Genomic DNA, 13,175 nt, shown 5'->3' on the forward strand with positions numbered 1-13,175 from the left:
ATATATATATATATATATATATATATATATATATATATATATATATATATATATATATATATATATATATATAAAACTAAAGCAATCGATAGTCACCAAAGTCCAAGACTGTAACCAAAGGGGCTAACCAAACCTCTCCTTTTCCTTTAAAATGGCAATCTACATTCACCAAATTCTGTGAGCGGAGCCATGGGAAATGGATTGAATTTAAAGTCCGCCTCCAATCTTGGGCTGGGTTAAATCCTATTCCAAATTATTCATTTTTCCTTGTGGTGTACAATACTCCTGATGATTGCCGGCTGCTTCAATTGTGGCGTCAAACACGCTGCGAAAGTAGAGCACTGAAAGTGCATCATTGCCGTGGCTTAAGTATCACTCAGTCAGGGGATATAATCTTATGTTAACTCGCCATAACTACTATATATGGGTACTGGCCCATATATCAGCTCCAACAAATAATAATGTACAAATACCACACAGATTTCTAACAGTAACGCAGCTCACAGCAAGGTTTGGGCAAAAGTTTTTACGAACAAATTAGAGGGACACGGCTCTCAGGGTCGACGTTAAAAATGATGTCCAATAATCTATGCAAATATTTTACGACCTGTGTTTCATTTTTTTTTTTGGGGAGGGGGGGGGAGGAATATGAGAGACCAAGTACAGTTTGAGCCAGGTCATGTGACGGTGGTGGTTCAAGTCATCGACGAAATCAATGTCTCATTATATTCTCTGAACTTTCTTCTGTTACAACTCACTGTACCCTAGTGTCTAGACTGCAATCGTATGTTGCGTGTAATTTTTATTCATTATTTGTTTCAACACTCACAGTTAAATAACTAAACATTTGGGTTGCTTTATAGTACGCCGAGTAGTTCGAGATTTAAATCAAAACTCTCAATCTTTCACCAGCATTAAGATTTACATTTAAGACTTAGAAAAAAAACAGTCAGCTTTCTGAGCTGCAACACACAGGGAGATATGCAAATGAATGAACAGAAAGTGAATAAAGGATTTCAAAGAACTGTATACAACAGAGTTGGGCTTAAACAGATTATCGATTTGTTGAGCTGGTTGGGCGGGGGGGGGCACCAAGTCAAAAGGTACAACGTTTCGTGTTGAAACGTTTTCTTTGTCTCATTGGCTTAACTCGGATGACAAAGAAAATGTCGTATGTTTTCTACTTTCAGTAATAATATAGATGAATAAGGAAATTCGCGTGTCTAGCACAGACTTCAAAATAACAACACCAACAGTAAAGTAAGTACTGATTGTTTAAACAGTTGATAAAATGTAGGGGAAAAAAGCAAAAATTAAAAAAACAACATTATGTGTATGTATGTATATGTATGTATGTATGTATGTATGTATGTATATATGTATGTATGTATGTATGTATGTATTAAGACTAAGACTAAGACTAAGACTGCTTTATTGATCCTTACGGAAATTTGTTGTGATTACAAGGACTCGTTTCTCATATAAAGACAACACAACAGAAAAATACACATAAATACAACAGACAACATAAAGAGTTCATTCAGCGACTACACACAGGTATCTTGGTGCATTTCATGTTCTCTGATCAATGAGTGGCGGTGATAAAGTCTGACCGAGTGAGGTACGAACGAGTTTTTGTACCGCTCCGTTCTTGTTTTGATTGACAGCAGTCGCCCACTTCGCGACGACCTGGCGTAGTTCTGATGGAGCGGGTGGCCGTTGTCTTCCAAGATTTTTTCGATTTTTCTTAGGCACGTTTGTTCAAAAAGTTCCTTTAAATGTGGTAATGTTGTGAGTGTAATTTTTGATGCTTTTTTAATGATGTTTTCTAGACGTTGCAACAGTTTAGATGAGGCGTTGCCTTGCCAACAACTTATTCCGTATGTTAGCAGATTTTGTACAGTCGCGCCGTAAAATGTCTCAAGGATCTTCTTATTTAATTTAAAACTGTTGAGTTTGTATAGAAAAAAGAGTCGCTGGGCTGTTTTCTTTGTCAGAGTTCCAAGGTGGTCTTCCCATGAAAGCTTGTTGTTGATGATAATGCCTAGATATTTATATGCCTTTACTTGTTCTATAGATGTAGTGTTTATTTGCAGTTCACGTATAGTTTGTTTTTTCTTTCTAAAATCTATTATAAATTCTTTAGTTTTTGTTACATTCAGTTGTATGCATGTATGCATGTATGTATGTATGTATGTATTTTTTGTGTTTATGTATGTTTGTATGTGTGTATGCATGTATGTATGTATGTATGTATGCTTCTGGAAAAGGATGGGCTTTAGGGCAAGAGAGTGATTTCGACGTATTGCACGAATTCTCCTATCTTTGATAAAAATTTTCAGTGCTAGTCACTTAGTCCCCCCCCCCCCCGCCCAATACAACGAACTATAAATATATATATTTATAGTTTCCTTTGCGTTCCTCACTAATCTTTGGACTCAAAGACAAGCCTTGTATATATATATATATCATGGGCGTAGTAAGGATTTCATTTCGGGGGGGGGGGAGAGGAGTTGAACCCCAAACCCCCTTTGGTTACGCCCAAGATCTGTATATATAATATATGATTTCGGAACTGACATTGATTTCGACTATACATGCTCCAGACAACTAGATCTACCTGTTCTTAAGCGGAACCGGATCTTTATATATGTATTTAATTTTGACCAGGTATATCCTTTGTCGTGAGAACGTCATTCATGCATATGTGACGAGTTTTTTTTTTACAATATTATTTTGTTTTTTTATTTTTAGTCTAAAAAATTCTAAGTAATTCAGTCTCCCCCCCCCCTCACTTTTGCTTACAGTTTACTGCAAAGTATAGCCCCACTGGAAGGCTCATTCTCGCAATCAAGAGTAATGCTATAAGACCGCTGGGAGTGGCAATGCATGTTCTACAAAACTAATAAGTAGTTTGTAAGACTTATGAACTTTAAATACAAGTAAGTGAAAGTTTAGTTATTAAAAGATTGTTATTTGTATTAAAATTCACTTCTTTGACTTCACTAGTTTCTCGTGTTATTGTTTCTATTATGTTGATATTTGGTCATCTTTGTCTTTCGTTACTACGGTATAAAGTGTATATTGATATATTATTTTTATTTTTTTACATTTATTTATTGACAGAGAGATAGAGAGAAGTAGAAAGAAATACATAATATTTAGTTTCGTCATCATCTTTACATTGCGTTCCACATGGAACTTAGGGCCTCTGTTAAAACACGCCACTCTCCACGGTCTCTTGCTAGTTTTTTAATGACTTTCCCAGCTCTTTCCTCTCGGCTTCATCTTGTACACGTTCTTTTTAGTCTTTCTCTACTTCTTGAGCCCTGGGGGTTCACTTTAAAACATGTCTAGTTCTATTGTTATCTTTTTCTAAATATTGTCTTTACTTTGGGCGAAAAGTTTTTTTTTATTTTTGCATTACTGTACAGAAAGGTTCAAGTTTTACATCTTATTCTTAAGAGTAATTTAGGGGCTTGAATTCTACAATCATTTCAGTTTTAAAAAATCTAAAAATAGTCATATATAAACATTCTTCCTACTTTTCGGCTTCCGATGCGTCTAAATGTAGAATGAGCACTTACAACTTTTCGTACACACTTTAATAATTTACTACACACGTAAATACTTGCGTGCATGTTTGTAAACAAGAAAAATATGAAGAAAAATATTTTATTTAGAACAAAGCTTACATTAAAGGTATTTCTATCAATTATCTTATCTTATCTTATATAATACTAAGACTAAGACTAAGACTGCTTTATTGATCCTTACGGAAATTTGTTGTGATTACAAGGACTCTTTTCTCATATAAAGACAACACAGCAGAAAAATACACATAAATACAACAGACAACATAAAGAGTTCATTCAGCGACTACATAGAGGTATCTTGGTGCATTTCATGTTCCCTGATCAATGAGTGGCGGTTATAAGAGTCTGACCGACGTTACTTCAAAAAAGAAGATGATTAAGTCCTACGCGCCATACATTTAGTCATGCATATTAACTAACGATTATTTTTTTTTAGTGATATTTCATGATTTTTAGTTTTCTCAATACGCTTTGATCATGTCACTTGCTATTCCATGCTCTAATAGCACTAGGGAAGAAGGAGCATTGGTACACATTTGTCCTATCATTTGGAACAAGGAATGTGTCTTTATCTTTGTGTCTTTCTGAGTATTTTTTTAGATTTTGTTTTTGTATTTAAAGATTATAGTTAAGTGCTATTTTACATTTCAGTCTTTTTTTTATGAAGGTTTTCTAAATGCAGTGATTATTACTAAAGGTATTTTGATTGTAACACACACATATATTTATATCTATTAGCAAATATTTAAATACACTATTTAATAGTTACTAGATGCAATACAATTCTATAATGCTTTTTTAAAGATTGGATCAATGATAATATAATTTTAATAATCAAATATATTCTACCTTTCAATCTTTACTTTGCTATATATTTGTAATTTAATATTTATATATTTTTTTGGTTTTAAATCCAGACTGTGAAAGAAAAAGAATGGCGAAATATTTGTGTCGTCTTCTCAGCAGCTTCTTCCTGTATCTGATCGCAATAGCTCTACTTTCTACTGGTCTGGCGACGTACGGCTGGTACAGAGTCGTTAATAGCAATTTTTATTTTAGCGGAGAAGTCAGTTATTATTATGATTACAACTATAACCGGTATGTCGGAACACCGTACGATGGAGATAAATCTGGTAAGCCTAATTTTCGAAATAGATACTATATTCCTTTGATCCCTTTAAAGGGTATCCAGGGTCGTCTACACAGTAGTTTCAACAAAAACGAAAAAAAAGTCTTATTCATTTCTCCGCATTTCAGAGAGTTGAGTGTCCCCAATCGAAATCAACACAAGCGCCAAAAAAAGACACCCTTAAATGGAAACCCCGATGGCTTTGATAATTTTTGATATAATATATGTTTTGATTTACAGTAAATTAAATTATTATGCTTTTTATTTTATTTTCAATAATAACTTAGTAATTGATGGTTTTCTGACGTAATTTTTCAGGCATATGCAAAGCAGTTAAATTTTCACCGGAACTTTTTTGTGGCGTCAGAAGTAATGATCACATACTAGACTTGGCCTACACATGTATTTACATCATAATAGACTATCGAAATTAGACTTTTTACTTTATATTTTGGGGGAGGGGGGAAAGGTCAGAGATCAAGTTAAAATTAGAGTCTAGACCAGCGGTTCTCAACCTTTTATGCTCAGCGACCCCTTTTTTACAATCCCTCACTCTGCCGCGTTCCACCCCCCCACACACACACACATACAGCAATAGAAGAATAGACAATAACAATTCTTATTTTCAATGGTCTTAGGCTACCTCTGGCAAATCGTCAATTGACCCCCAAGGGGGTCCCAACCTACAGATAAATCCATGGTCTAGACCTAGACAGTTATTGTCTATGGGTTTAAACAAAACAGTTTGAGAGACTAGACCAATGACTATCAAAGCTCAATTCTATTGACTAGAACTAGCAGTCACGGTAGATATTAAACGAGCGTAACGTTTGTAACCTAGATAAAAGATGCCAAGGCGATGTGATTAGTTAGATTTTGAGTGACTTCAACATGACTAAAAAAAATCTCATATTCTCCCTTTTTTTTTCTTGAAGGGGGTGAAAAAATGTAATGTCTAATTTATTACGTCAGGCCTATCATTATTTCCAAGAATGATAGTGACACTTGCTTATTGACACTTGCTTATTGACACTTGCTTATTGACACTTGCTTATTGACACTAGCTCTCGACCGCTCATCTAGACTCGAAGCCGCTAATTTCGGAGTCAGAGCATGAAAGAATGCAGAGCTAACAAAAGACTGAGAGAAGAAGCAGGCCTATCTGTAGTGGACACAACTTATCCATGCTATGTACAAATTTGTAGAAATGCTCCTTTTTCCCTAGTGATATTAGAGCATCGAATGAGACATCCAGGAAAACCAGTGACTTGACAGAACTTAAGTCATTGGTTAATATGCATGGCTATACGCGTAGGACGTAATTATCTCCCTTTTTTTTTTTTTGAAGTAGCCGCTTTTTTTTTTTTTTTATAAAATAATAAGATTTTTTAAGCGATAATGGACTTCATGGCCATCTTCGAGTTCAAAAGAAAATTAGAAATATGTTTATCTTCCACCTTAAACCACAAAGGAGGAGCTGAAATTCATCCCTGTATAACATTTCGTATGATAACAGGCAATTTTGTGGTTGAGAAAGTCAAGCGTTTGTCTTAGTTATAAAAAATGAAAAAACGAATTTATAAATATTTATATTGAAAATGTTAATCATTTTATCTGTTACAATTTTTTTTGTATGTAATCAACAGGATATACGATCGCCATCTATATCCTGCTGTTTGTGGCCATTTCCTTTGCCTCGTTGTGCCTGATTCTCAACTTTGTCATGCTGTGTGCTGACTGCTGCTGTCGCATCACTAAATGTATGACTGTCATACCGAAGATCATTTCAGGGTTCGCCACACTGGCAGGTCAGTTATCACTCGTCTAAGTATTGATTTATCTATATTGACCACTTTTACAAAGCTTATATCAACTCACATTGTCTGTCTGTCTGTCTGTCTGTACAGGTTATTTCCCCCATGTCCAATCTTGGGTCAAGCAAATTTTGCACAATTATTTATTTTACCTGACAACACACGAATCAATAAAAAAATAACCATTTAATTAATTAGCTATGGTAATTAATTATTTTGTTTGGTATCTCAAACAAGGGAAATAATTTGTACTGGAATGCAGTGTTAGCATAAGCTGAATTATCTCCTTTATAGATCGTCTTCGAAGTTTTAGTGAACATAGAATGAAAAATAGGACGAGACTCTGGAAACAATAAATAACGTTACAATCTTCAACGTACATAAGCTTTCCACAAGCAGAGTGGCTAAAGTATTGAACTTAAAAAGCATGTGAAGGCTTGAGCCTTGAGTTCGAATTCAGGTCGATCCCCCATTTTATATGTTTATAAATGTTTTTTTTTTTTTATTGTAGTCTAAGTCTATTACAAATTTAATTACATGAATGATCCAAACTTACTGATACAACTATGCTTAATCTAAGCTTTGTTTTTCTTAAAGCTTTCTTTTTTGGTATTTCTTTGTTTTAAAGCTGTATTTGTATAGTGTAATTTCCATGCTTACTGCATGCTCAGTGCGCTATGGTCCAATCTATCTTGTAAACTAGTGGTGGTGGTGGTGGTGGTGGGGGAAGGGGGGGAAAGACTAATCGTATTACGAATGGTCTTGTATTTGGTAACTGATAGAAGTTTTCCATGCTGCCTTATCAACTATTGTATCATTTATCTAAACAGGTGTTTTAGCCGACGCTGCTTGCGTGGTTTTCCTCATCAAAATCTATGTTGGACGCCGACCCTCTGATGTGTTTGGGATCGAAGAGGTCTATCCCATTCCCAGCTATTCTTTTTACCTGGTAGCTCTCACCGGAATTTTCCTAATGGTTGCCGGATGCATCATTTGCGGTGTCAAGCACGCCACCAAAGTGGAGGATTCGGAGAGCGACGTGAGGATAGTGGTCTCAGGGTCAGCAAGTCAGAGCCAGTCGCAGTGGGCGACCCCTGCCAACCAACAGGGCATGTACATGGGGGCACCACCCTTCTACCAGTCCCAGCAAATGGCGTTTGCGAACGGTAACCCGCCCTACAACCAAGTACCCCTGAAGATATTTGTAACTCATACCTCTACACAAACAACGTAATTTTAACGTAGTAAAGGGCTGGGGAAATTTTTTTGTGAAAATAGTTCATTACAATGTTTCTTTTTTTATTCGCGATTTTTATGATGAAATTAACAAAAGAAGGGGGTCGCTATATTTGCCAACTATTTAAAACAAAATGAAGCGAAATTACAAAAAAAAAAGCTTAGAAATGGTTGAGATTGAGATTTGTATATATTCCAAAAAACTATGAACAGCAAGATTTTGTTGGTGTATTCGGTGTACTAAATTAAGGAAATGTTGACCAAACATTTTTATGGTGTAACGGTACTCTATAATATAGAATTCTTCATGTAATCTATGACTTTAAGAAAAATAAATGGGTAACTAGCTAATGGTAATACAGTGGTCTTGAGGTGAAGATCAACTGTATGGGATTGAGATATTGTTTTAAGTTGCAGCTTAATTATTTTTTTATTTAGTTGGGAAAAAATACGAAAGTTAAATTTGGCGTCCTTGACATTTTTAAAGTTTATCTTGAAAATCTCAAATATAGTGCACACAAACTATTCCTCTATAAGATACAGAACTTAGAAATTTCCTTTCTTTTAATGTCCACCGTATGCATCAAAAAGCTAGCTACTTTGTAATCAATCCTCCATAGATGAAAATACCCAATAGTTTATAGATTTTAATAATTATCAAGTTTGTTTTTTCTATGAGCGAAATGTCTTTTTTTTTTTCAATTAGAAAATTAGAAAAAAAAAACAAGACCAATATGAAATCTGATTATGGTTTTCATATATATATATATATATATATATATATATATATATATATATATATATATATATATATATATATATATATATATATATAATTTTATATTGTTATAGGCCTAAACGCACTTCGTACTTAAATATCGTAGTAAAATTATTTATTTATTAGTCTTTGTTTGTTCTATCTAAATCTACGTATAGAAAAAAATGTAATTGTTTTTCTATTATGTTTTACACATTTTTTACTTGACTGTGATAAAAGCAAATGCCAAAAACAAAAATAATATTTATTATGAATGGACTTGTGTTTCCTAGAAAGACGGAATTCCGTTCTTCTTCTTCTTGTTATAGTTGTTTGTTTTTTTAACACTAAGCTAGCATAGTGTCTATATATTTAATGACATACTGCTAGATTGGTGGAGGGCTACATTAAAAAAAAAATAAGTCTTAAACTACGAAACCGCTGAAAAGTGAAATTTTGTTACTAAATCTCCATTTATGGTGAAAAATGGGAGGCCTGAATCCATTGAAATTGGATAGACATTGAATTGACCTAGCACTTGGCTACTATAATCTTTAAAAAAATTTCTTCTTTGTTTTCTAAATTAAAAAAATGGCAAAGAAATGCAACTATTTGATAAAGCTCGAATATTTATTTTTAATGATGTGCTTGTGAGATACAGCTTTTCTATATTATTAACAATCTCTTATTGTCTTGGCATATCGAACATGTGTTTTATTTATAAGAAAATAGTTACTTGCAAAGAGTTTGACGAGACAGTATTTTATTTTATTTTTTATTTTTCAAGCCAATCAATCGTACTAATTATTTACACTTTTAAATCCTGTCCTATTGAATAGCAGTTATAGTTGTTCAATTTTTCAAACACTGACATGTGATAAAACATAGTAAAACTTGACATTATTTTGTTCTTGTTTTGTTGTTCCGTTTTCAACTTAGAGTTGGGTTTATAAACCAGGACTTTAATATTCTGTTTCACTTCCTAATTTGGATGAACTCTATGTGGCATGTGCTTCGGGCTATCTTCTCGTTAAATTCGAATCTATTTTTAAAAAGACGCTACAGAAAGGCGACCAGGAAAACTATTTGTTGCTTAGTACAAACAATTTTAGTAATAATAATAATTAAGCTTGGTTTGTCTTCGAGTCCGAAGATTAAATTGATGTACAGTATTTCATGTGGCAAGCAAATAATTTTAGTACTCAAAGACTAAAAAACATAATATCTTGTTGGTGAATACACAACTAGATTTCAATACTTAGATTTGTGAAAATAATTTTTAGATCTAAACATCATCTTCAGGCTTTAATACTAAAGAGAATTGCATGATTTTACGTGTCTATTCCATTTGGATTGCAAACTGCATATTAGTGCTATATCTCTTATTCTGTGGCATTGTACGTCTCGAGAGACGATCTTTTCCCTTTGCAACTTCTTGTGTGACTAAAGAGGCCAATCCTTGATACACAGCTGCGATCGCAGGTTGGGCATATGTAATCACCAGGCGCCGTTGCATTTTTACCCTTCTTTCTGCTTCTGTTGTGTATGACATCTGCAATCCGAGACCCTTCCTTTATGCTCTCTCTCCATGTGGATCTATCCAGTGCCACCTCTTCCCAGCTGCTAGTGTCGATTTTGAAGAGCTTCATGTCGCGTTTGCAAAAGCTCTTATTATCTCTTATTAGCTCTTTAAAGCTTGCAAACTATTGAAACTTACAAACAAAATCAAAGAATGGACGGGGCCAACCATTGGAAGAGGTTTCATCGAAAGCCAATGAGAGGGATGGAGAAAGACAGTTGAATGTTTCGATGTGGAGCCCCAATGGTCCAACAGACTATTAAATATGTGAAAGTGAAACTAATCAAGGGTTAAAGGAGAGTGGAAGCGGTTCTAGAATACGTCTCCAATAATTTTCGTATATATTTGAAAGTTGGTGTGCTTTTGGGGGAAACTAATTACTAGCTTAATTGGGCACACATAATAAAACTCTTTTTTTTTTTAAGATAAATGTTCATAATATAATCAGATGAAATTTAATCTTGGTCTGAAAATTTATATCAACACAATCCAGTGGGAATTCTTGCATATATTTAAGAAAGAGTTAAACAATATACTTTTTTTCGCACAGTTTTATGTACAAATTATAATCTTAGCCAAAACTAGAAGTACTTGTTAAAATATTGCTTACATTAAACTTTTTGTGCGTGTGTTACGTTTAACATGAAACATACAGTAATAGAAAAACACAAAATAAAAGAAAATAAAAGCGTTTCGTAGAATTTCATCGGCTTTACATTCATTTTTTTCCAAGAAACATATTCTTATGTCCAATATAGTTTTAGCTTAGTACTGCGCACTTATATATTGATTTGTCGTAAACTTGAATTGAATCAATACTTTTTAAATGTAAATCCATATTTTAACAAAATAAATTTACATTCGAATGTTTTTCTTTTCTAACAGTGGCAGTGTAGGTTTTAATGTAGCGCTGTAAAGACGTCATGTAATGTATTTGAAATGTTGTATTGACTAATGGTATTAACCGTATTGAGTTTTCTGAACCTTGGATAAAATATCGCTTTGCATAAAGTTTTCTTTCCATTGAAACGACACAGTCAAGCGTAAAGTTTAGAAAACAATGTTTCCTTGCTATTAAAGTAAAAGTGAAGTTAAAATGTTAACACAGTAGCCGTTTGTGAACAATATCTATACAATTGGATCAGCCAAAAACTCAAATGACGTTAGCCGACTTTAAGTCACTAAAAAACATACAAGTTTAAATTAACACATGGGCACCTCTAGGTTGGCGCGGTGGCTGAGTGCTTAAGCGCTTGGCCTCCTGGAACCTGGGGTCCTGGGTTCGAATCTCGGTTGAAGACCTGGGTGTTGAATGTCAGAATTTTTACTCACCTCTAACGAGTACTCAACTTTAGTTGGAGAAAGTAAAGGCGGTTGGTTGTTGTGTTTGTCACATGACATCCTGCTCGTTAACTGTTGGCCCAAACAAACAGATGACCTTAGCATCGTCTGTCCTATAGGTCGCAATGTCTGAAAAGGGAACTTTACTTTATCCTTAGGTTGTAATACAGTTCTGTCTTAGAAGGAACCTCTGTAATTTAGGAGGTAAAGATACAATTCTAGGGAACAGAAATGAAACGTGATGAAAGATGATGTATAAAGCCAATCGAGAAGACTTTAACCGGCTCAGAAAAGAGGAATCTGGCTTTCGAAGAGGCACTCATGAGCTGAGCAGAAATATCATTAAGTATAGAAACGGTATCAGGTCAATTGTTCGCGCGTCATTAGTTCGCGCGTCAATTGATTAGAATAATTATGTTATATATATTATCATCAAAGGCCAAGGTGTGGTGCAAGTAGAGGCAATTGGCACGCGAACAATTGACGCGCGAACAATTGACATGGATTCATAGAAAACTAACCATCGCTGTTGATCATTTTCGTAGACTATAAAAAAAGCGTTTAATAGAGTCAACAAAACACTATTACATATAATAGTAAGAGAATAGGGCGTCCCTGAAAACAAAACCTTATGATCGTACGAAACATTAAGTCAATCTAGTTGCTGCATTTAAAACAGAAGAAAGAACAACAGATTTTTTTAGCATCGAGACAGGTGTGAGACAGAGGTGCAACCTAGCTTTCTCTTCCTCCCAACCATCGACGACATAATGAGGAGAGCAACGAATCTGACTGTCTTTGATATTCCATGGCGTGAAGAGAATCGAGTGACGGACTTGAACTACACCGACGACGCTGCACTACTCGGGGTTATATGTAAACATACAAGAAAAATCACGAAGAGCGTAGATAGAGAGGAATCCAAAATTGACCTTCCCATAAGGCAAGGCAAAACGTTTCCTGGTCAAATCTCGTTTGTCAGAGCTTGAGGAGCGGCATCCTAGCAAAAGGTCAGGATGCCCATCATGACGTTCCATGCCGAATAGGACATTCAGGGGCCATTTTCCAAACACTGCTTCCTGCTTGGCCAAGCTAAGCTATAGGGCTTGAAACAAAAATCCACTTAGTTAACACAAATTTCTTCCCAACGTATGTTTTGCGAGACATGGAAGTCATCTACCAAAATCAAGAACAGGTTAAATTTGGCTCAATGAAAATGATTAAGACAGATTTTAGGCAGTCCGTTACAGAGATCGGGTCCCAATCAAATCCTATGGCGGTTTGGGAATCGACCAGTTAATGAAGCAATGTTAAAAAAAGCGTGACATGTCCTACGTCACACATAATTACGCATACCAGAACTTGCAATGACATGGACTCCAATACACGTAAAGCGCAAAACAGGGACGTCCTCGTATAACTTAGCCCCATACCTTCCTAAATGACCATATAGCAGTGGACACCGGCTGGAAAGCGGCTGCAGAGTTTGCCAGATCTCTATGGAGACAGTTTGCCACACAATACATTTAACGTTTCTGGAGGATCTAAATTTAAGCAAGTCTAATAGAGACATTCGCTATGTGACAAATTGCCTGGAGATAGTTATTTACCGGACATGCTTGGTTACCATACTTACAAGAATACTTGTATCTATAGGTACCTAAAAAGAGAATAGATTGATTATAAATACCGCACTTACCGGGTAGTAAAAAATTGTACTGCA

The 13,175-nt window shown here is 34.9% G+C and overlaps 1 protein-coding gene across 2 annotated transcripts; it reads left to right on the forward strand.

The window, feature by feature from the left end:
* The first annotated feature begins 1,100 nt into the window (after positions 1-1,100).
* On the forward strand, positions 1,101-9,701 carry LOC106078993 (uncharacterized). Of its 2 annotated transcripts, none has more exons than XM_056014119.1 (5): positions 1,101-1,260; positions 2,808-2,942; positions 4,514-4,729; positions 6,372-6,533; positions 7,370-9,701. In XM_056014119.1, the coding sequence occupies exons 3-5, from the start codon at positions 4,531-4,533 to the stop codon at positions 7,771-7,773; spliced, it is 765 nt and encodes a 254-aa protein (XP_055870094.1). In that variant the 5' UTR covers positions 1,101-1,260; positions 2,808-2,942; positions 4,514-4,530; the 3' UTR covers positions 7,774-9,701. The 2 variants fall into 2 exon arrangements, with proteins under 2 accessions (XP_055870094.1, XP_055870095.1); XM_056014120.1 differs by lacking the exon at positions 1,101-1,260 and adding an exon at positions 2,562-2,670.
* Positions 9,702-13,175: the final 3,474 nt, after the last annotated feature.

This window comes from Biomphalaria glabrata, chromosome 16, assembly GCF_947242115.1.
Source record: "Biomphalaria glabrata chromosome 16, xgBioGlab47.1, whole genome shotgun sequence".
Lineage (NCBI taxonomy): Eukaryota > Metazoa > Mollusca > Gastropoda > Planorbidae > Biomphalaria > Biomphalaria glabrata.